Source organism: Pseudopipra pipra, chromosome 6 (genome assembly GCF_036250125.1).
Source record: "Pseudopipra pipra isolate bDixPip1 chromosome 6, bDixPip1.hap1, whole genome shotgun sequence".
Classification (NCBI taxonomy): domain Eukaryota; kingdom Metazoa; phylum Chordata; class Aves; order Passeriformes; family Pipridae; genus Pseudopipra; species Pseudopipra pipra.
The window spans coordinates 32,648,568-32,673,603 of record NC_087554.1 but is presented as its reverse complement, the minus strand read 5'-3'; the positions used below and the strand labels follow the sequence as shown (position 1 = coordinate 32,673,603).

Genomic DNA, 25,036 nt, shown 5'->3' with positions numbered 1-25,036 from the left:
ATTGAATTGCTCAGAATCCAGAGGTTATCTGTGAAAGAAATTTTGCCTAATACAGGAATGTATTCACTGGCACAAGAAAACAGCACTGAGGAATGTAGGAAGGAGTGGATGTCAGAGGAACGTATGCATTAATAGAGTGGTCCTGTTTTCACCTTTTGCTGCTAATGCAAGTATTAAATTGCTTTTGTTGCATTCTTTGTCACTATGGTTATCTATTGCTTCTCCCTCTTCAGTTTACTCCTTTCTATCCTCAACCCTACCATTCACTCACCAAACTACCCAGACTGTACTTCCACACCTAACCCAGTCAGTCTCCTCTGTCCTGAGATCTCTCGATAGACAAGAATCTTTCTTGCCTGACTTATTTTTCTAGAAACATCTCCTTGACCTTGCCTGCTTCCTTAGCTCAGATTCCCCTTCAATTGCCTCAAGCACTTCTAACACCTAATTGTTTCTTGTTGTCACCATGGCAGTGTGGTTCCTAAATCCCTATGCATCCTCAGTTTTCTCTTGCTCTCTTTCTGTTGTTAGTCACTTTTCAAAATTTTCCAAAGATAATTTCTGAAACCTTGACATGCCTTCTACATAGTACTGTAGGAAACAACACAGTCACTCACTGTCTTATTGCACTGCAAAACTTTACATGTCTGTCTTCGAGAATATGTAGAGTGTCTCCTAAGGTATTCAAAATGTAGGAGCTGGTGTGATTGACTATCTTATCAAACAATAGTTACATTGCTTTTTGAAATGTCATAAAATGTCAGAGTACATTGTCTTAGGATGTACATTTGTGGGTTTTAGTTATCTTCGCAATGGTAGGAAGAATAACCTAAATGCAAAAGGAGAACACAAATCATTTGATAGGTTGCTTTACAGGTGTTTTTATGATAACTCTAGTGGAAGTCTGTGCTATTTAATGAGGTACTTTCATTTTCTGGTTTTTTTTTTCCTTTGATCTTTATAGCTATCTCCAAAAGGATGTTTTTGAATACAGAAAGCAATATGCAACACTGCTAAGATCCTGATGACAATACACCAAGAACAAGAATGGGAGTCAATTTATTCAGCAATTCTACTGTTGTAAACAGTTCATCAATCAACCATAAGCAGTTAGAGGGGCATAGCCTCTGGGAAGTCATTACTATTGCCACTGTAACTGCAATTGTAAGCTTAATAACCATAGTGGGAAATATTCTTGTAATGATATCCTTTAAGGTTAACAGTCAGCTCAAAACTGTCAACAATTATTACTTGCTGAGCCTTGCCTGTGCAGATCTCATCATTGGGATATTTTCTATGAACCTTTATACATCCTATATACTCATAGGCCATTGGTCTCTTGGAAGCCTTGCCTGTGACCTGTGGCTAGCACTGGACTATGTAGCTAGCAATGCCTCAGTAATGAACCTTCTAGTCATCAGTTTTGACAGATATTTTTCCATCACAAGGCCTTTAACTTACAGGGCCAAACGCACGCCCAAAAGAGCTGGCATCATGATTGGTCTGGCTTGGCTAATATCCTTCGTGTTGTGGGCACCTGTAATCTTGTGCTGGCAGTATTTTGTTGGTGAACGAACAGTACCACCTGAAGAGTGCCAGATACAGTTTCTAGATGAACCCATTGTCACCTTTGGTACCGCAATTGCTGCTTTTTACATTCCGGTGTCTGTGATGACCATTCTGTATTGCCGCATCTATAAAGAGACAGAGAAACGTACCAAGGACCTTGCTGAACTGCAGGGTTCAGAGTCTGTGGCAGAGTTTGAGACAATAAAGCCTCAGAAAGCTCTCCTGAAGTCTTGCTTCAGTTGCAAGCAACAAAACTTAGTCAAAAGAGAGAGGTGTCAGGCTTCTTGGTCTTCATCTAGTCGAAGTACGTCAGCCACGGCGAAAGCCTCTCAGGCAGCGAGTACTTGTATCGACTGGGCCAAGGCTGACCAGTTAACCACCTGCAGCAGCTACGCATCATCAGAAGAGGAGGATAAACTTGCCGCTGACTCAGTTTTCCAAGTAACTTACGGAAGTCCATCTAATAGTAAGGCAGAAGAGTTTCATGAGAGTACAGATGTTGTTGTCAAAGACCAACCTGAAGAAAATGATTTTGAGAACCAGAAATACTTTTTGTCACCTGCCAAAGACCACATACAGAAAAGTAAAAAATGTGTAGCCTATAAATTCCGATTGGTGGTTAAGACTGATGGCACCCAGGAAGCCAACAGTGGTTGCCAAAAAGTAAAAATAACTCCTTGTTCTGCTGCTCTGTCAAAGGATCCTTCCATCAAAAGCATGGATCCAAATATAAATAACCAAATCACCAAAAGGAAACGGATGGTTCTTATAAAGGAGCGCAAAGCAGCACAGACTTTAAGTGCCATTCTTTTGGCTTTTATCATGACATGGACTCCCTATAATATCATGGTTTTGATCTCCACATTTTGCCCTGAATGCATTCCAGTAACACTGTGGCACCTCGGATATTGGCTATGCTATGTGAACAGCACTGTTAACCCCATGTGTTATGCCCTCTGTAATAAAACTTTCAGAAAGACTTTTAAGATGCTGCTTTTCTGCCAGTGGAAAAAGAAAAAAGTGGAAGAGAAACTATACTGGCACGGCAATACCAGACTGCCATAATTGCTTTTGAATAAGGAATAAGGGGAAATATATATATTGATGTAACCTAGCAAATTGACTGTAATTCTGTCTTTTCAAAGCTGTTGCTTTATGTGTCTAGTGGTTAAAAAAATCTGCTGATAAGTTAAATTTTGCATGAAAATAGTGCGTGCTTGGGATAAAAAGTCAGTGGCTGCTATGAACGACACAGTTTGTTTTCGACTATGCAGTAGATCTGCATTAAAGTGACTATGTTTGGGGGTCTTATGTCCTTTCTTTCAGCCTAAGAATATGTAGAGTAAATTATGAACTACTAGAAATTAGACTGGGATGATCATCCAATCATCAGGTTAGGTCATCCAGTCTTTCTCCCTGTAATTCCCTGTCTTTCTATAATTCCTTGCTAGTGTATTGTCTATTGAGTTTTCAATGTACCAAGCAATGGAGCTTGTACTACTTTTGTTTTGAGACTTTTCCACCTGCTGTTAAAATGCAACAAGGAATATGTAAAGGGATAAGTGCTGTCATGCCCAATACTAAATGGTTAGGGAGATTAATAATACTCAAAATGAACACACATATTGCAGGAGATTGTAATACTGATAAAATTTCCACTTTAAGGAGGACTTTTGTGGAGACATTGGAAGGGCTCATAGTGAAGGGAATAGATAATGTATTTTGTATATGAAGAAGCCAGTCCTAATCTCAGTCCCAATCCATCATACAAGTGACTGTCATCTGCAAAAATGGTGTTGATTAGCAGATATCTCTAAATTTCTCCAGTTCCCAGTACCTCTGAAGGAAATTTTAAAATTTTATGCAATACTGACAATGGTACAAAACACAACTGAATGTAAAGCATAATGGATACAGTCTATCTACAACACAAGGAAAGCCTTTTTCCAAATCACCTTTGTTGTGCTTCCCCTGAGCCCAGAATTTTCCGTTACTGATGGAATGATGCAGAACAAGAGAAAAATAAGGATTGGTGCACTGTATGTTTACCTGTATATAAACAGTGACAGAATTGGCATCCCTGAAAGATTTTTTTAAAGTAACTTTTGAATATTTCTATAAAACTATTAAGGACACTTTATACTTTTTGTCTTTGAATAGCTTTACAAATACTAGTCAGTATCAGGTGCTTGGAAACACAAGTTACCTTCAGGTACTGTCTTTTAGTCCAGCAGAACCATTTCTGCTGCCGTACCAGGGGCTGGAGTCAACCCCTCAGGTGGCTATAGCTTCTGGGACTGGGTTGTACTGGCCTAGTTACAGTGACCTGAGGCACTGGCCACTAACTGAGGTTTGCTGGGGCTTTTGGTGCCGGGGCTGAACTGCCTGTGCCTGACTGATGTCTGTGATAGATTGGCAGGAGTCCTGCAGCACTGACTGGGTGCATAAGCAAGGGGCTGCCTTCAGCAGAAGGCCGTTGGAACAGAGCTGCTGACCTGCCTCTTTCTGGCAGGAACAAACAAGAAGCCTCAGGAAAGACCACGAGAAAACAAAGTTAATGACAACAGGAGTCACAAGGAATGAAGATGTAAAGGAAACAAATGTTTATGAATAAATGAGAAATATCTTCGAGTACTCAAAGTTCAAATTCAGTTCTAGCCTTTCTATTAAAATTCTGAGTGAGATACTCTGGAATATTACTTTGGGACAACCTTCCTATAATATCTGCTATACACGTTAGTGGGACATTATAGTGGTGACATGACCCAGTTGCACATTTCAGGGATTGTAGTAGTTATCATGAATGTACCATTGCTCTCGGTGAAATTATTTGTATAATTTATTAAATTATCATACCATCAAAAATTTCCCTACAGATAAATAATTCCACCATTTCAACAATCACAGTACAAGTAATTAACACTTGCTTTATCCCCAGTCTCCATAGGGCAAAATTGTGTCAGTGAAAGGTTAGCAGTGTAATAATGTAAAAATATATTCTCTAAATTCACGATTGATTTTGTAATGCACCATCCTGTGCCTATTATTTTTTGTGCACTAGCATATGATTACTTATTAAAGGAAAGCAGAGGTTTTTATAAAGACCCTTTCATCAACTTTGTTCTGTCACTATCCAGAGCTTTTCCTGTGTACAGTAACTATGTACACATTGGTTATTATAGTGGGTTTATTTTATATTACATTGGATCAGACATTCAGTAAACTATGCTTGATTTTTAGCAAATGAATATGCCTCTCTGGGGCAAAAGCTGTAGTTAATGGCAAAATTTATGAGGTAGTAACAGTTCCTGCTAGCTGCACTGTTATTGCTAAAATGAAGCATTGGCTTCTACTGAAATTAAATGGGATATTTTTTGTTGGTTTCGATTTCTGTTGAAGAATGTTCTGTAAGTGTTTATGGACTCTGTGCTCAGCTAATGTATTAAAATACATGGTGATGGATGCAACAATGTTGATTTATTATAATTGTGAAATATGTGCTCAAATTATGCTGCTAGCACTTAATCATGTGAGAGATTACATGGCCAAACATGAGTACATTGTAAATATCAAGAATTATATAAAGAGGTATGTGTTGCTTTATTGTTATGTAGGATATTTTTTCTTAAAAAAGAAATCAAAATCACAAGACAAATGTGGTTGTCATCAGAGTATCACTTAGTACTTAATTATATTTTGTACCTTTGAAAAGTGTTGTGGGACTTTTGCAGTGTAGGACAATCTTGTTGTCTGTATTTCTGTAGTTATAATGACATTTTTACTGATCCTATAATTGGTTATGGTCATGGACTAGTGAAATGTTTTTTGTAAAATTACATTTTATTTATACATGATTACATACACATACATATATGTACAAATATATGTATGTATTATCAATAGAGATGCATAAATATACATCCCTAACTAAACTTTTCAGAGACCCAGCAGCTTTTATATTTTTGAGTATTGAATTTTCCCACAGACTTGAGGTAGGATTTTTGCCTCTACCTTTTCATATATGCCAGCCTCCCTGTATGTTCCAGATCCCCATAAATTATCAACTAACATCAATTTTCTGTAAATATAATTTATGTTTGTAGATAAATAATTGGAATAGTTCCCAGAATTTTTGAACAGGTATAGAACACCTGGATACCGTTGTGCACTTTCCGTGACTACTTAGAGTGAAGAGCTTTGCAAAGGACAGAAAGTCATGATAGACCATAAATGCAAGGGTTTCCTTTATAGAAAAAATCTTGTTGAATTACGAAAGAATGAAATCAAAAGACTTACAGAGAAAATAGTCTAAGAACCTGTAAAATATGATAGAGAATATTTTTCTATTAATTATACAATTCAGTTGCCAATAATGCTTATCCTACTCAACTATTCATGTCAATTATTAACTGCTATTAACTGTTGAAAATTATTTTTATTTGCGGATTTTTGTTCCTCATCTCATTCCCTGCACTGGGAAATATGGACTTGAGGAGTCTAGATCCAGAGGCAGTGATGGACTTCAAGGCAAAATACTTCACTGTACTTTCTCATCACACTTTAGGTGTTGTTCCAGTTTCAGAGCTGAGTCTCATAAAAAGTCCTCATCTCTAATTCTGATCATTTTATCTGGCACATAGGGCTTTTTCTCAGTGATCTGTGACATTGCCTCCTTGTCATATTTGATAGATGACCTGAACAGGTCAAATTAATGTAACTGATAAATCTTAATGCAAATGCAGGTAAGGATAGTCACATCCTTGAAGGAATAAAAATCTCACTGAGGTGTGGTAAGCATGCTAAATTTAACTGAGAAGTTAAAGAATCCCATATCAATTTGGAAGGTGCTGTTTTCTCTTAGAATGTAGTTATTATGGAACTGGATACCCAGTTTAAAACTGAACTTAATAGTTGTAGACTTTGTTCAGATTCTGAATTTTGAATAGGATTTTGTAAGATGCTTCTTTACATGTGGTAGGAAACAGTTTCCAAATTGCCCATTCGTAGTTTTGGATTCCCAAAATCTGCATATTGAAAGAGAATTTTTGGATGCTTCCTTTTTAAAGTTACTCTGTAATTTTTAGGGGACCTAATTACTGCTGCCTTCCCTGGATTCTTTGCTCTAGGTAAACAAACAAACAGACAGAATGATGTAGCTTTCCTCTGAAATTCATTTTCTCTCCTTTCTATACAGATAGAAATAATATGAAGAATATGAATATGTTTCTTACTTAGGCTTAGTGAGAAACAAAAACCTGTTTCCTCAGATATACCTAACAATCAAGCAGGAGTTACTACAGTCAGTTTGCTGTGAAGCGTACATCTAGGTGCCCCTCTGTTGGAAAGAACTCTGCCCAAAAAACTCCACACTGCTTCCTTCTTTTTGATATTACAGAAGGTTTAAAAAAACTCAAACAAACAAAAAACCCACAAGAATGGCCCACATTCACTACTTTTATGAGCTACAAAGCAGGGTCAGAACTTTCCTCTGAAATGCCCGCAGTGTTTGCCTTGGGGACTCCAAGGCCTCCATCAGTTCCTGTAATGCTCCTGCAGCTGCTGGGTAATCAGGCTTTTCTGTTTTGAAACAGCCTGCTAAATCTTAACTCCAGAAGTGGATATTGTGTCTTTTCACTTAACTACTTGGCTTTCCCCCTACCAAATCAGAGAGAGGCCAATTATTTCATACATGGTCATCCCAAGTCTCCGTTGCTGCCTTTCGAACCCACTAAGAAATTTTCTTCCACATACAATTAACAGTTGTGTCATAATGCCTTAAACTTTGACCATTCAAATAAGCATCTTGTTTACAATTTTATTAATAGTGTTGCCATAACTATAACTAGTTTAAAAAAATTGATAACACTGTGTTGTAAAACATGAGATAATCTGTGACTATTAGTGGTTTCAGAAAGGGATGATGTTGCAATTGTTCTTTCTGTCTTGGTAGGTGTATTTCTTCAGAATTAAGGAACTTCAGTTTTCATTACACTCAGTAAAAGTGCTACCTTTTACTCGATACTTTTGCCGTTAGCCACTAAATGCCATTCGCTTCTATGTGTATCTGCTGATATATCAGTCAGTCTTCCTCAAAAAAACCCAAATCTTTGAAGTCCTTCAAAAGTTTTCTTCTCAACAGGTACTTCTCCAAACCCGGGTTGCTGATGGCTCCTGTTTCAGTAGACATTTTAAGTTTGGGGGTTATATAGAATCCCCAGATTACAATGCCAAGATATAAACTGTAATATCTTTTACTCCTTACATGGTGCAGCTACCTAGACAGTTGGTTTTACTGTATGCTGTCCATAAGGCCTCCTTAGGTGTGCATTTCTTCAGCTATGGGAGGAAGAGTGGAGAGAGGATGCAGAGGAGGATACCAGCTGCGGAGCACAGCTGCATTCAACTCTGCCTGGGCCCTGATGCCTTCTGAAGTGCAGAAGATGTTAGAGTGACTAAAGGACTCCTTGTTAATTCTAGGAAATAAGAATGAGGTGGGACAGCTAATGTTGTTAATTTATTGATGCACAGGATTTTCGGTCCTAAAACCACTTTGTCATACTTTTAAACCTACGGTTAACACATAAAAAAAGTTACATGAAAGGCCAAGAAATCAGAAACAAGAGTAAGCATTTTCTCATATGAAAATTGAATGATTTTTAAAGACAAAAATAAATAAATTCTGAGTTGATTAATGTGGTATCGGTATGTGAGAACGTGCTTGTCTTTCCTGCAGTTGAGAAAACAGGGATAGGGAGAAATGCAAAGTAGCAAAGAGGTGAAGAAAAGTATTTCATTGCTATTGTTAGGAGATTGCTTGTTAAAAAAGGAAAGTCTCCCATTCACAGGTGCTTAGAGCTGAAACCTATTACTCTAGACCTTGTCATTTTGGAAAGATATTTATTTGACCTAATAGGCTTTTTTCAGCAGATACTTGTGGGAAGACTCTCCTCCTTTCTTATACTGCAGGCGACAGTATAATCAGGAAAGGCTGAGAGAGCATAGGAGAAATGTGATGGGCAAAAGAAAACCGGAGTAGACAGAATGGAAACCCCCATGCTTTGGTCTGAGATTCCACTGACTCAGTGTTGAAGGCCAGCTGCCTTCTGGATTGCCTTTCTGCAATCTGGTGATTAAGGTTCAGCAATGGAAGAAAAAAAGTCTGTTAAGATAGTCTTTTCCTAGGGAATTATGAAGTAGAATTTAGTCCACTTTTAACGGTTCCATGGTGGTGGATGTTTTGGAATATTCTTACTTAGTCCCAAATTCAGCTCCAATAGTAATATCCATCCATAGTTTGTTTAGAAGTGTGGAATGTACCTCAGTCCCAGAGTTCCATTAAATGTCTCTGTTTGAACTGAATTGATATTTCTGTCTTTTTTTTTTCGTCTTGCTTGTAGACTTCTTATGAGGTTTTATTGCATTTTTATGTAATTCCTATACCGGAATTCAGTATCAGTATAGGTTTGTAGGGCTCTAGTTAATACTAGAGTTCCTCCAGAACTGGGCAGCTGGATTTGGGCTGCCAGCGCCCAACTCATTTATACAACTTATTTGCAGAGTCCTTTCTTTCAAAACTCTCCAAAACAGACCAAGGGTGGGCTGCAGAGCAGGCTACTTGCCTTTGATGATCAGATGCAGCCTGTGGACTTTCTGTTATGTGCTTTGATGTCAAGGTTATTCAAAACATATTTTTGAAAGGTGTGTGAGAATCTGGCTATATAGCCAGGAATTCAAATAAAAGCTATGGGAGACTGGCAGCACTTAGGTGATTTTCTTGTATCCTCATTACAACTTTGGAGGCATCCTGATAGAGTTACAGCAGAACCCACATTAAATTGACTCAATGATATAAACTCAATTCAGGTATTAACTGTCTCCTCCTGTATCACGCTTCTGTCTTTGAACACAAATTCAGGGGACAAAAAAAATCAAATGCTGCAAAATTGACATGTGTGCTGGGTTGGCGTCACCCACGCAACATAGCTGTATCTCTTTCTGAAAATGTTGCAGTGCATCATGAAAAAATAAATATTACTTTTTTGGCTTTTCTGCTTCCCAATTAATTTATCTTCTTAAATAATCCTGATAGTCTTAGTCTTTTCAAAACACAATATGATTTATTTTCTGTGAAGCAATTTTTGTGAAAATGATGATATTTTATCATATTTTAAATTAAAAAGCAGGAATTTGCCAGTATTTGTTTGTTGAACGAATACTGAAATATCTAAGAAAATATACACGATAATCTAATTATTATCCTGACACTTTGTATTATGCAACAATTAAACCTCCTCAATTATCATTCAGCTATTCCAATGGTATAGAAATGTGTGAAGGAACTCAAACAGAGGTAAAAGAAAACAAGGTCTTTGAGGTTATCAAAGCTAAAATTCTTTTATTTATTATTTTAAAACAGAAGAATATATAATTTTTATTTTATTTTATAATTAGAAAAAAGGCAGTGTTTAAATACTGTCAGGTCTGAGTACCAAAACAATTGAAGCTAGCAAATATGAAATAAATGCAATGCTGTCTTTTTTTCTCACAGTGGTATTAAAAAAAGAGAAAGATGAAGCACATCATGGAACAGGGAGATGCAACAGTCAAATCATGGTAAACAAAGTGAAGTGATATTCAGGAAAAAATGAAGCAATAAATAAACAGTTGCAAAATCAATTTGATCTTTTAAAAAATGTGTTGTCTGAGTTTCTTGGCGAAATATTCAGATGGATTGTAAGCTTTAGATTAGTAGCTTTAAATGGCAAAGCTGACAATCCCATTAGTGCTGGGTGCTCTAAATTGAAGGAAGAAAAGAAAAGCCTATGCTGAATATTTCAATGTGTATGGGATCATTAAAAAGTAGAGATAAAAGAAGAGTCAGTGAATGGGGAAAGAAGCCATGGGAGATAAGGCTAATTCCAATTTTATAAATTAAAATACTGTTCACTAAAGTTAGAAAGAAAAGGCCTGTTGCTGCCCTATGGTACACAATACTCTTCAATATGCATTTTGTAATGTAGGCACTTCACTGGAAATTTCTCTCATGCATGATATATGAAGATGTGCAATTATAGGAGATCAATCATGAACATTGATACTGGAACAAAACCTTCTGAAATGCAATTATATTCATGTATATATTGTATAAGACATCATGTCCTGGATTTCATACCTGGCTTGTCTTATGGCTAAAATACTATAAAATGAATTTTTTAAATCTTCTGTTTATTTAAATCTTGTGGTAGAGGCCTCAGTTTCTGACAGTTTCTCACTTGTGTGGTTGGCATATTTCTATGACATGGTCCAGTCCTGGAAGATATGTTATCATAAATCCCTTGCAGAGGCCCAATTTAAATTTTCAACCATATTTACTTAGTGTGATTATTCAGTCAGTGAGTTCACTTCAGTCACTGGACAAAAAGTCCATGTTCCTTTCAAAGTACACATGGCTTATCTACAGTTCAATTTTCTGACACGGGCAGGACTTTGATGGAGATGACAGGTGGTGCTCAATGGGTTTGATCATCATCCATGCAAACTTGCATAGGCGTTGCTTGTTGCAGTCTTTTTGCCAGTATATCATGTTCCTACGGTTTAGATTTGCTCCAGCACACGCGTCGTACCACCAGCCTCCCCCAGGAATGTCATTGAGTTCCAGTTTAGCGCAATTCAGAAAGTAATTGTCATTGTCTCTGTCCTTGGTGGTGAACTTCTGGTTGTCATGGAGATAGGCTTCTGTGTCCAGGGTCAGCGCATCAGTGGCATTACCTTTGTACAGACCGACCCTAATGCGGTATTGAGATTCCTCACCTTCAATAAGGAATGGTTCATACTGTCCCCATTTAATTTCAGCATTTAGGTTTACAAGTTTAACTCCAAGTATATATTGCACAGAGCTGCTAGTTAACTGATGCATATATTCATTTCCTAACCAGTGGTTCTCATGAACAGAGCCAAATCCATATTTGTAATCCTGCCAGGTCCTGTCAAAGTCGACAGTACTGTTGGCAGTAATGTGCTGGATTATTGTCCAGCCACCATCCTGCATGTTACAAGAGACAACAATAGGGTCCTCTTTTGGTTGGATGATGTAAAGACCATCTCTGGAATTTCCTTTGGAGCGCTGAAAAATCTCAAAACAATCTCTTGGATAGTCTGAGAAAAAAAAATAATTAAAGTAAATTTCTGCTCAAATCATGAATTTTAGAATTTGAACTCTGTCCTTTAGAGTGAGTGAATGATTGTCTTCTCATTGGAAGCTGACTCTGACTTCATCCCAGATGGTTGGCACTCACTCAGCTAAAGAGGGAAGACTTCAGGACAGAAGATGCAGCAAATGTTCAGAAACTCAAAAAAAGGTTTGTTACCCTGTGATACAACAAAAGTGGTATTGTATGGTCTCATGACCAACAGATCAAAAGTACACTAAACAGTCTGGTTAGTATAAAAAGAAAACAAACAAAAATGACAACAAAAAAAAGTGCCCCCAACTTTCTGGAAAGAGAAGGGGACCATGAGTGACTATTTTATCTACTACTGGTCCTGTAGGGAATTATATCATACAGTCTTCTCACGGAATAATTAAATTTCTTCTCTTCCAACTGAAAGGCACTGTAGACTTCACAAACTGTCACTACTCTGATAGAAATCCTCATCTAGTTCCCAATCTAATTTTAATGACTTCCACTGTCCATCTTCATTTCGTTAGTGGTATTCTTTAGTTAAATAAGTGCTTCTTCCTGTGTAATAAGCCCCCATGTACCATAACAAAACTTATATTTTTAATAAGTCTTTGTTTTGTTAGGGTAAGTTGTTAGGGTAAGTAATTTCTTTTATTATTTCATGTAAGATAAATCTTCAATTCCTTATTTGTCTTAGTAGCTTTACTGCATCTCTTCACTGGATAATCTCCTAGAATGTGGGTATAATTTGCACACAGTATTGCAGATGGCCTTATACGGTGACAGTGATTCTTTCAAAGTCTTACTAAAACATCTTTGTTGGTATTTTCTAGGATTGCATTTGTATTGCTTAGTTTCCTTTAAGCTGGAGTTTTGTTCTTTGAAACTGGTAAGGTCCTCACCTTGCAGTAAAACTACCTTGAAGTAAAACCTAAAATTTTGTACTTTATTTTTCGTCTAAGTGTTATTACTTAAGAACATCTGTGGGGTTTTCTACATAATATTCCTACTTTTTGTATTTGCATTTCTCTCCTTCATGGTATCATTAAATTCTATCATCATATTCCTATTTCTGCATTGGTATACTCCATAAGAATATTGAAAAGATAACTAATTAGCAAATACTTCCAGTCTCACCTTGACTTTATGGCTTACTTTTCTACCCAACTCATTTTCATTTTCTTTTCAATCTCAGTGTAACTCTACCATCTCTGATTTAATATTGTATTGTATCATAGGTTTTGTAGAAATCCAGATGGACTAAACCTGTTAAATAATTATTCAATATAGTCTTTTGTATTTGATATTCAGAAGTTTATTGATACTTCTAAGCCACTCAAGACAGATTTACAGGAGTATATAGGCTTTCTGAGGTCTTAAGTTTTCTGCCTTTCATTTCCTAATAGAATCTACAGCCATGAACAGAATAAATTTAAATCTCAATACTATCTGCATGACATTATTAAATATCCTGAAAGAGCAGACCTGTGTACACAACTCTGTACCCCAGCTGTTAGAACATTTGCCTGGTAGACATTGCCTGCCTGCCTCCAAACCTGATCCCATGATTTTATAGAAGGATTATTTAAGTCATGTATATAGTTATGTCCAAGTCAGTGATATACACAGTGACACTTGTATTTACCCCCTCAGTGAACATTATAGAACAATTTCTATTGACAGATAATGAGAAAAATTTTTAGGCTGATTGTTATAGACAATAAGATTAATTTGGAAAGTAAATTTTATAAAGCCCAAAGTGCCATGGGGATGAAAATGAATCAATCCCACTACTCTTTGTGTACATTTTATGTGGGATCTACTCTGGTAAATGTATTAAAAGCATACCAAGCTGGATTTTGAAAGCTAGATAGGCAGAGGGTTACCTCAATTATAGGTACCAAAGGGATCTAGGTATTGAGATGTAAGATGTAATCTAGGTATGATTGTTCTAAGAATAAGTCTTCAAATGTCACAGAATTTTATTTAAAAATGCGAACAAACAAACAAACAAAAACAAACAAGCCCCCCAAACAAAACAACAACAACACAAACCACAAAAACCCAACAATGTGTTGATTTCTCTTGAATTAGATGGCTGCAAAGTAAGGTTTTTAAAGATTTGGGACTTTGCGGCACGACATGTTCATATTGCAAACTATTTTTTCAGGGCTAACTTTCAAATATGTGAGCTGAAAATGTTACAACAAAGCAATAAAGTAAAACACAGCACGCATCTAAATCTCTCACTGTCTTTGTGAGTACCTTTTTCATTGGCATTACCCAGTCTCTCATAGTCTCTCTGGGGGAGAAGGTGGGCATTAGCCAGGACCACTGCCTCCTCGGTGCTCAGTGACACAGTGCATTGAGAGAGCAAGAACAGCATAAATCCTGCTGAGCTTGTCAACATCTTCCTTCTGAGTCAGTTCTCCTGCAGAAATACAGAACTGTAACACAGATTAGAGCTGAAAATGGAAATATTTAGGACTTTTAGTGTGGAAGTCCTGAAGGAGAAAGGCTCTGAAATACCTAGCTTCAACATAGTAGGCCTCTGTCAAAATTGGCTTCTTCCATCTTTGAGGTTCCCCTCCTTTCCTGGTGTCTCACACCCCATTTCTGACTAGTCATTCCCGTGACACAGAGAACTGTGCTGCGACACTTAGAACATCTCTCACCTCTGTCACCTTGTGCCATGCTGAGCAATGAAAAAAGCCATTGAGAGTAATGTAATGACAAAAGAAAAAGCACATCTTATATTTATCAGAGTTGAATTTCTTATTCCCTGGGTCCAAACTACAGTGAAGGAGAGACACCAATGGTCGAATTGGCAGAAACAGTAACATCTCTGCTGACTGTCTGTAGCTCAAACAGTACTCAAAGACATGGTTTTCCTAATGCTGGGAATGTTTCCATGCACTGGAAAACTCACTTAAGCACATCTGAACTATGCTTTTTGTGAATTTCTATCTACAGGTTTAAATAATAGGTCACAGGTTTAAATCAGATTAAAAACCCAGAAGTTCAATAAACAAATCAAAAAGAACTTTCCTTTAGCCTCTCCAAAACCAAGAGTGCAATATATTGAATTAAAAGAGCTTTGAGCCTCATTTTATCCACCTTTTGGGGTACAGAACTTATAACCCTCCATCTGATACAGCAAGAAGTCTTAGGCTATTACTAGACTAAATCCTGCAGTCCTCACTTAGGCAAATCCCAGATTCTCTGAAGAGGAGTTTCTGTATCAATGACAGTTTAGACTGAATCAGGATAACAAATGTTTCCTATATTCTCAAAGGACACATTTACTTAGTCTCTAGCCGAACCTTTTTAACTTTAAAATTTTTTTTTTTAATTTAATTTTTAAGGACTGAGCTCCCTACAGTGACTTTGATGAAGGCAGAAAATAGATCCAGCAAACAGCTCTTCAGTCAGAGCTTATTTCCTGCCAGTGTCAGCACACAGTCTGCAGAGGCCAGTATCCTCTGCAGTGGCTTATGTTGCAACAAGACCACATTCCTTATAAATCTAATGACTTAGCAGCAGATTCAGAAAACAGTTTTCCAGAACGAAAAAATATTCAGCACATTTTGAAAAAAAATATTCAAGATAAATCAACATAATAAAGCTCAGGTTTGAGACTTAAGTTTTATACCTACCATACAAAACACCAGCAAAACAGAATTTTCTACTCTACCTAAAACTGTTCAGTAATAACTATGATTTACTATTAGCATATAATTTGCTGTTTTATGCAAAGTTGGTCATTTGACATTAGGATCATAATAAATTGGAAAATTACCTTCCATGAAATTTGGCACAGTGCTTCCCTTAAAGCATTTAAGTTTCCTGTGCCTGTATTTCCTACTGTCATGTATCATTTTCCCTGAAAGCTTCTATTATTATTGCTATTACTAACTATTAAATTTTAAATGACTTGAAATCAAAACTTAACCCACAAGCATAATTAAACTTCATGAAATTTGACCTTCAACCTGGAGTTATTTTTTGAACTGTTTCATCTTTCTTTTAGCATTTTTGAATGAGTCAGTCTTTTCTTTTTTCACGCATATTTACACATTGAAGTTATTTACATTATCTGTTTAATTCCAGAATAGAAGTTGATATTATAAATTATTAAGAAATCACCCAAAGAAAACAGCCCTGGGCAAGCATCTTACCTCTTTGAAGTGAAGACTGGCAAGGAAGAACACAAGTAAATGAGCTTACTCTCTACAGTTGTACTTTGCCTGCTACTTAAGTCCAAGTGAATAAATCAGCTCCAACATGCTATCACAAATGCAGCAAAATTGCATATTCCTTGTTTCACACTGTGCTTATTCTGCTGGACTTTGCTCCGACATATTACACTTGCAAGTATGTATGTATGAATTATAAAGTACAAAGTTCTTCCATGATGATTAAAATGACATAGTTACTAAATTATATTTCCTTGGTTAATCAACAGGCACAGTGATGGAGAACCATGAAGAAGTTTCAGTTCAGTAGATTATTTATGTTGCTTAAATAAAATAACAGGCAGATGCTCATTTTGCACAGATGTCATTTTGCACAGATGAATTAACTAGAAGCTGTACTGCTAGTCACATTTAAATTGCATAGACTCAACTTGATTTTTAATTATTAGGAACAATCCAACCATAAACTATGTTGTTACTTCATGTTTTAATGTGAATGAATCAGAAGCAGTGTATCAGAGCTCTAAAAATAAAGAAAACAAAAGCAGAACAGGCTGGTCAACAGGTTTGTATTTGAGTTTATGTGGATTAACAATAATTAATTAACATTAATTCAGGTCACAACTGTAATGAATTAAATTAATTAATTGTTGCTATGGATCTGAAAGTTGTACTGTCTGTCTGCATCGCCTTTAGATGGTGTCTAATCTAGCATTTGCCCTTTAAAGATGAGCCAACATTTAAGTTTTTGAGCTCCTTGATCCACTCTGGAACCCACTCTGATCAGATTCCATCCTTGAAACAAACCACAATTAAAACTGATGGAACATTTAAGTCCTGTGCAACCTCTACTTCAGGATTCATATCAAATCATAATCTCTTCTTCAATACTTCATCCTCAGTGAGGATCCCCATGTGAGGATTTGTATTTATGTACAAATAAATAAATACCCCTAGAAAATGTTTTAAGAAATATTTGCTTGTAACATTTAAAAATCAGTGATATTTTTCTTCACTTTTAAAGTACAAGCAATGCTTTCTTATACAGGAGGATGGCCACAGAGAGTCAGAACAGTATCTTCTCTCTGTCACTGGTCAGTAGCCGAGCTACTCTGCTTTTAGCATTATGAAGCTCAGGGAATTTCTGATATCTGTGTGTTTGACAATATGTTATTTATGGTTAGTACCAAGTTTTACAAGCCTTGCAAAGGCCTGAAAATATTGTATGGTAGATTATGAAATAATAAAATTGCTTTGAACAGATAAAGATCTTCGTGAAATAGTATGCTAAGAAAAGGCAGAGGAGCCTTTCCACTCTGCCCATATTGATACACTCTGAAAAACACCATTGACTCTAGTGTTGTTTATTGATAAGCCTCTTGTCACCCTGATATAAACTGGGGTACATCTTTGTTTTGTGCCTTTTATTCCCATATATTCCATCACTGTTTATCTCCTCCCTCATCTTTCCATTTTTCTTTACCTTCTTGCAGTTTGCTTCTTTGTTGACTTCCAAACTTTCATCTGAGCTGGCAGAGCAGAAGTGAAGTGGGAAGTGTTTAATTAGAAGAGAGAAGAAAGGGCATCAGCATTCATTCACTCATGCTCAGGAAAAGCATCTATTTCTGTAGCTGAAAACTTTGAAAAAACAACTAAATCTTTACATATTTCTCTCTGCTCTTGATTCTGAGAATAATTTTTTGCCCTGAAAATTATATAATGATCTTAAGGCCAGACTACTTTACATTAGTATGGCTTGGTCATATACAGATTTCAAAATAATGCATTGCTATGACTTATTTTTAGCCATGTTAATTAAAATACTTAGTTTCCTAGCCCAATGACCATATATTCCTTCTGTACAATATACTGAAGTTTTAATTATCCTTCTAATTCTGCTCAGCTTTAACTGGCAAACATTCATCTGATTTTTTTCAATTCAGGCTCTTCTATGTGGAAAGACTCTTTACAAGTTCTCTGTAATTCTATGGCCCATTGATCCAGCCTGTTCAGATCCCCCTGCAGATCCTTCCTGCCCTCCAGCAGATCAACACTCCCACCTAACTTGATGTCATCTGCAGACTTACTGGGGGTGCACTCAACACCCCAGTTCAGATCATTGATAAAGACATTAAACAGGACTTGCCCCAAAACTGAGTCCTAGGGAACACCACTGGTGACCAGCCACCAAGTGGAGGTAGCACCATTCACCACCACTCTCTGGGCCGGGTATTTAGCCAGCTTTTTATCCAGCAAAGACTACACCCATCCAAATCACGGGAATCCAGTTTCTCCAGGAGAATGCTGTGGGAAACTGTGTCAAAGGCTTTACTAGAGTCCATGTAGACAACATCTGCAGCCTTTCCCTCCTACACTTTAGTGGGTCACCTTTCCATAAAAGGAGATCAGGTTGGTTAAACAGGACCTGCATTTCACAAGACATGCTGCCTGGGCTTGATCCCCTGGTTGTCCTTTTGTGTGTTGTGTGATGGCACTCAAAATGACCTTCTATGCCACAACCTTCCCCAGCACCGAGGTCAGGCTGACAGGCCTGTAGATCCCTGGCTTCTCTTTCTGGTCTTTCCTGTAGATAGGTGTTGCATTTCACCTCCCTGGTTAGCCAGGACTGCTGGTAAATGACGGACAGTGACTCAGGGACCTCTTCAGCCAACTCCTTCAGCACCCTCCCATGAATCCCACCTGGCCCCATAGACTTGAGTTTATCTAAGTGGTATAGCAGGTCACTGAGCATTTGCTTTTGGATTATGGGAGCTTCATTCTGCTCCCTGTTCCTCTCTTCCAGCTCATAGGGCTGAGTACCCCAAAAAAAAACGATCTTGCTATTAATTTGCCACTGAGGCAAGGAAGGCTTTAAGCACCTCAGTCTTTTCTTCATTCCTTGTCACTCTTTACCCCCACATCCAATAAAGGATGGGGATTATCCTCAGCTATTTTGCTGGTAATGTATTTACAGAAATAGTTTTTATTTATTTATTTTATTACAGTCTTCTAGGGCACTAGTCAGATTAAATTCTGTTTTTATCCCTGCATAACCTTACATCACCCTTGTAGTTCTCCCAAATTTCCTGCTTCTTCTTTCAAAGGTCATAAAATCTCCTTTTTTCCCTGAGTTCCAGCCCAATCTCTCCATTCAGCCAGGTCTTCCTTGCCACCTAACCTTTTGGCACATGGGGATGGCCTGCTCCTTCACCCTCTTGAAGAATGTCCAGCCTTCCTGGACTTCTTTGCTCTTCACTAGTGCCTCCCAAGGGACTCTGTCAAACAGTCTCCTCCACAGGCCAAAGTCTGCTCTCTCTCATCCAAGGAGGCAGTTCTGCTCTACCTCCTTACTTGTCCAAGAACTGAAAAATCTCTCATTTCATGATCACTGCCCAAGACGGACTCTCTAATTATGGGAAAGGCTTTGACACAGGCTGGCAACTTGCATACCCAGGACCTTCAAAAGGATTTGTATGGTTGTCAGAAACATGTAAAATGCTAACTTTCACGTAAGAAAGTTGTTCAGCATACTGAGGAACTCAAGAGACAAAGTTCTAACAAGTCAAAACACATAATGAAGGGCTCACTGAGTATCTATCCTGAAAGATGCATTGGGAAAACAAATTGACAAATCCCCACCAAACAACAAAATCAGGTGTCCTAGTTACTGGGGCTGGGTCCAGTTTATCATTATGTGGGTATAACTAAAACTGTGTATTCTATACCCTCTATGTCATTTCTGATGGACTATTACTAATGGATCACTTGCAGCAGCTGCCCAGGGCACACCTGACACCTTAGGCTACAAGCCGAGGAAGGGGAGTGTTTCTTTGTCTTCACACCAGTGACTCAGCTGTGATAACCCCCCGCCAGGGAGGCATTAGCACCTTCACATCCAGCCTGAGGGGTCATCTCTGCTAATGGATCATACTAGACTGGCATAATAGGCAGCTGCAAGACCTAGACCATCAAAGATTCCAAAAATATCCCATGACTCACGGAGTTAAATCATCCATTGTGAAACTCCCCGCCCTGGGCGAGGTACTGGACATTCCCACCTGAACCTGAGCATGTATAATCTTGGGGTTTTGGAACTTCTGGTACCGCTTGTCGGATCCAGAGGAGGACCAGAACTCCAACAGGACTGCAACTGCCACTCTCGACAAGACTGTGATCATTACTTCGACAGAACTGCCACCATCATCTGCACCAACAGGTTTCCTTTCCTTTTGCTTTGCGCCCAGGGGGGCCACATGGTGCTCAGCACAGGGGCCAATGAACACCATTCTGTTCTTGTCCCAGGGTGCAGGGTTATATATCTGTCTTCAGGGGTTAAAACCAGTTTTCTCTGTATCTTTGTATCTATTCTCTGCATTGTAATAATCCTTTTAGTAAATTGTAACTCTGACCTGTAATATCTCTTGAGTTGGATTCATTTCTCCCATTGGTTTACTTTTAAATCAGGACATCGGGCCATAGAAATACTTCTGCAACTTTGAGTAATTTTTAATTGTTTTGCAACCTCAGCTAAATGCACTTTGGTATCTATGCATAGGATCAGTAACAAAAAAAAGTGTTCATAACAGTTTTCACTTGTTCTTGAACTTCTGAGCTGGCAGTGGCATATGAAATGTGTGTTTTGTCTGACAATGCAGAAAGCAGTTATTAAGTGCTGAAACACGTTGCACATAAGGCTATTTTCAATACAGCTTTTAAATCTCTTTTTACACATTCATTATTTGTGAGATGAACCATTATTGGGGAAATGAACCAAAGTATATTTTTTCACTGAATGTAAAACAGAACAAATGCTTCACTCTTAGAAACATTTGACTTTTCAGATGTTCAGCAAATTTGTTCAGATTTCTTATGAAAATATTTCAAGAACTGAAGTAAACACTAAAATCATATTCTTCGCCTTCCTACTGAACTCAAGACTAAATTTAAAGGCGTAGAAAGTTAACTGAATTGAAAAGCATTTACTTTCAATAAAAGCACTGAAGTAGGACCTAACTTGAAAAATAAGTCCAAATTCATCATCATGAAAAACATTGCAAAATAATTGTTTGGTTAGCTGACAGGTAGGACTGGTGGTAATCAAAAACTTAAGTTACTCAGGTAGCTTTGAAAAACAGTATGATAGGACATCTGGTAAATGACTTTTTTTTTTTTCCTAAAGGTGGCAGAAATTGCCAGATATAAACACTGCAGGTGAAAACTGTTGGAGAGTATTTGTGTGAATAAAGTGTAGGTGACATCTATCTTAAGAGGGCAGAATTTGTGATTCTGAGGAAAAGTATGTGCAGCATTGTAAGGACAATATATTTGAAAAAATACAAAGTCAGACCAATAAACTTAGGCAACTTCTATCCTCTCTTGCTAAGAGTCTGAGAGAGACAGGGCTTTGAAGGGGCTGGCAATTAATAAAAGGTATTATAATGAAGGTGAAATGACAAACTATTTCTCATGAAGAATGGCAGAAAGCATACTAGGAGCTCAAAAGGTCCGGTTCAAAAGTTCTTTAAAAATTTGAAAGTCAGAATGAAGTTGTGCAAGTGAGGGGAATCAAAGGACAAATCCTAAGAGTGGCTATATAGGAATAATACAATAACTGCTTATGCTAAAATTAGAGGTTAAGATTAAAAAGGTTACCACTATCAGGGGACATAAAAACTCAACAAATATTCTGTAAATGTATTGGATGTAAAAAGAAGTCAAACCCAAAAATCCATTATTTAATGAGGGAGACAGGCAAATGACACTGATTTTTTTTGTTGCAGACTTCATAAACAGTGATCGGATACTTAATGAAATGAATTTTAATGAAAGAGTAGGACTGGAGGCATCTCAAAGATACACTTGACACCTAACTACTTCAGTAGGTGGCAAGTGGTAAGGACAGATAAAATTCTATAGGCACCTTGTAAACAAGCAGAAGTCCTCTCAACTATTTACAATGACCTTTTAGAAGTCATGGAGGTCCCGGAGGATTTCAGTGGGCCTATATTTTGAAAAGGGGAAAAGGTAAGTGAAATAAAGAAGAGTGAGCTACATTTCAAAACACAGAAAATAAGAGAAAAAAACCCCAAACCGGTGGATGATAAGGTGATGAAAAGCAGCCAGCAAAGACTGGTCAACAAAGAGATCAAACCAAGCTTGTACCTCCTTGCTACATGGATCCTTCCCTTTCCCAATCTTTGGTACTTCCTCTAAACATTTCGTAGATAGTGCCACATGCTCCTACAGTCCCATTAAAAGTATCCCATAATAACCTTTAAACAATTCCAAAGTGCCCTTACCCCTACATCCCATAGTGAGTACCCGGTAGGTAATACTTCACTCTGCAAGGAGCTCTGGGAGTTTTTCTTTGAGTTTTACACCAGGGACAATGGTTCTTAGATAGTCTTAGGAGCAAAGAAGTCTGTGCCTTCCAATGTTCACTAATTATCTTAATAGGGACCCTCTTCATGTTATTATTCATCTGAACCTTTACAGGCTTTTTAGATTAGCATGATTAATACCATAGTCTAAAACCAACACAGTCCAATGACCACAACCTGTGACTTGGGAGACTGAAACTGGACATTTGGGAAAGTTTGTTCACCAGGAGTAGTGGAGAATAGGAAAAGGTTTCCCAGATGAGTTGTGTAACCTCCATACTTGGAGGTTTTTAATACTGGCTATATATAGCATGACTGAACTGGTGTTGGTGATAATCCTGCTCAAAGTGAGGTTGCCTAGAGACCACCAAAACAACCAACACTTTACCAGCTGTCTGGACTTTGGAGACAACAAACCTTAAAAGTATCTAACATTTCAGGTTTGATCCAGATTTGGCATATTGCAAAATATGAGTCATATTTTAAACACTATTTATCTAGGTATCAGTCAGCTTTCAGGATAATTTCTACTATAAAAAACAAATTTAGTAAAATCAGTAAGGTGAAAATATTTTCCATCTCAATGCACCAGTTTTACCTCAAGTACCTGATCCAAAACAAACAGAAAAAAAATTTGATAAGTACCTGCACAAATATTTGATTCAACAATTTCAGATGATTATCACCACAAAGATTTTTAACAAGCAATGTGCTGATCTTAATTTTAAATCAATTAGCTATATCATTTAGTTTAAAACATTGTAGCTTAACCTTGTAATATAGGAGTCTAAAAATTATTTTCTCAGCTGAGAAAAGAAGCAGCTGGGATCGTTGCCATGGCAACCACCTCATTTCCAAATACAGATTCTGTGACTTCTGTTGCTCTCTAGCAACCCCACTGCTTAGTAGCATTTCTTTAAAAAAAAAAAAAAAAGAAAAAAAGGGGGATTTTTCATGTAGAGAAATATACCATTGCAAGAAATGCTTGGAAGGATCAGAAAAAGAATGCTTCAAAACATAATGCAGGCATAATTAAACAAGTTAAATTCTCAGTCTGATGATGAGCCCAAGTTAAAAATCAAACCAAAAAACCAAACCAAAACACGTATATCCCATCACTCTGTCACTCTGTGCAACTGACTGTGGAATCAATCTCTCCTGGAAATGATGCTTATCACAGATCTCACTGTCTCACACTAACTACATGACTTAGTTTCTTGATCCTGGTATTTAAGGAAAATGGATAGCAACACGAAAAATACACAGGGGGTGGATAGGGTGGGAGCAGAAAAATTTCTACCAAAACAACACATTTCACTGCCCACAGCTCTCCCCAGGAGAGGTTGAGATCACATCATAAGAATTAGTCAGATTGCTCAGTGACTGTTGAAATGAACTATTTTAAGGAACTATGGTGTTAAGAACCTATAGTCTAAGTTAAACTTGAACAGAAAACCTGCAATACCTCTTTAACATACTGGTTCTGAAATGTCACGGGATATCTATCCTAGTAGTTAGGTTTGGCCGATAGAAAAGCACACACACACACACATACTGCACAAGGAGTTGAGACAGGAGCTGTCTGCTGCGTCAGCGCAGCAGCATCCTTTATTGGGGCAGCTAGCCCACATTTTCTCACACACTTTCTGTAAATAACATAATTTCTACAAAACATCATCACTATGCACCTGCACTGTGAACACAGCCAACATTCTTGTCCTTGTACATTTTATCCTCCCTAAACCTGCTTTTCACCTTTCCAATTAACTCCCAACTTCTCAAGGCTGCTCTGTTCATGGGAATGGTTAATTAGCTTCCCTGTTCTCTCGGGAATGGTCTTATGCCATCCAAAACATTATGTTCGTCAACTTCTAGGGGCTTAACGGGCCTGCCACTTCCCCCCACACTGAAACAACCTGTAGAATTTAGACATTAAGGGAAGTTCATGCACAGATGTCAGAGTTTTGGTTTAAATTCTCATTTATTTATCCTTGCTTCAGTCTAGTTGGCAAATGACCTTTCCTGACTACTGCCTTTTAAGCACTGCATGGTTATGGCGTACTTGTGCCACAGATGACAGTCACTCAGAGGAGACTGGAAGTGCTACAGCAGTACAAGGCCATACATATGCTAGAAGTACATTCCTACAGTGTAGGCTAGGAGTTTTTCATAATCTACTATCTGCAGCCATGCTGTCTGTGTTCCACTGCTAAGACCAATAGCACTTGCATTGGCTGGAGAAAGAATACTAAACTTCCCTTCAAAAGAAACATCGTGTAGAAGAGCAAGATCTTCGGATGTGTTCACATCTTTTTCCACAGGTATTAATATAACCTGGCTGCACTGGTAATTTTAGTCTGTATTTTGTTCATAAAGGAGCTAACCGAAGCATGGAAGCGCTGCTAAAAATAACAAACATGGTAGAGTCCAATTCATGGTTTGGACTTCTGTTGAGGAACCATATTAATATTCTCAGCAACACATATTGTTACTGCAGAAATACCTGCTTATTCAAATTCCTAACTTGGAACATAAAAGAATGATTAGCCAGTAAAAATATGTAAACACAAACTATATGTAAAGTATTAAAAATACTTTAAAAAAGAGTATAGAAAATATAAGCACTATTAAAGAATAAAAACAACAAACAGTGCTTAAATCAGGTTAAAATTTTAAGTCTTTATAGACATAACCACTTCTTGCAGAGAAG

The 25,036-nt window shown here is 37.5% G+C and overlaps 2 protein-coding genes across 8 annotated transcripts in view; one reads left to right on the top strand and one right to left on the bottom strand.

Moving 5' to 3' along the window:
* CHRM5 (cholinergic receptor muscarinic 5) overlaps positions 1-8,928 on the top strand; it is a 63,129-nt gene extending 54,201 nt beyond the window's left edge. For all 5 annotated transcript variants that reach the window (XM_064658452.1, XM_064658451.1, XM_064658450.1 and 2 more), the window contains exon 3: positions 965-8,928. In XM_064658452.1, coding sequence (XP_064514522.1) covers positions 1,048-2,634 — 1,587 coding nt within the window. In that variant the 5' untranslated portion in view covers positions 965-1,047 and the 3' untranslated portion in view covers positions 2,635-8,928. The remainder of the gene's footprint in view (positions 1-964) is intronic.
* A 1,757-nt stretch (positions 8,929-10,685) lies between these two features.
* Positions 10,686-18,979, bottom strand: LOC135415925 (fibrinogen-like protein 1-like protein). 3 transcript variants are annotated; one of them, XM_064658461.1, is made up of 3 exons: positions 15,929-18,979; positions 14,016-14,215; positions 10,686-11,724 (listed from the first exon to the last, which is right to left on the bottom strand). In XM_064658461.1, exons 2-3 carry the CDS (start codon positions 14,158-14,160, stop codon positions 11,024-11,026), a joined length of 846 nt encoding a protein of 281 aa, XP_064514531.1. In that variant the 5' UTR covers positions 14,161-14,215; positions 15,929-18,979; the 3' UTR covers positions 10,686-11,023. The 3 variants fall into 3 exon arrangements, with proteins under 3 accessions (XP_064514531.1, XP_064514530.1, XP_064514532.1); XM_064658460.1 differs by having other exon boundaries at positions 14,016-14,197; XM_064658462.1 differs by having other exon boundaries at positions 14,016-14,181.
* Positions 18,980-25,036: the final 6,057 nt, after the last annotated feature.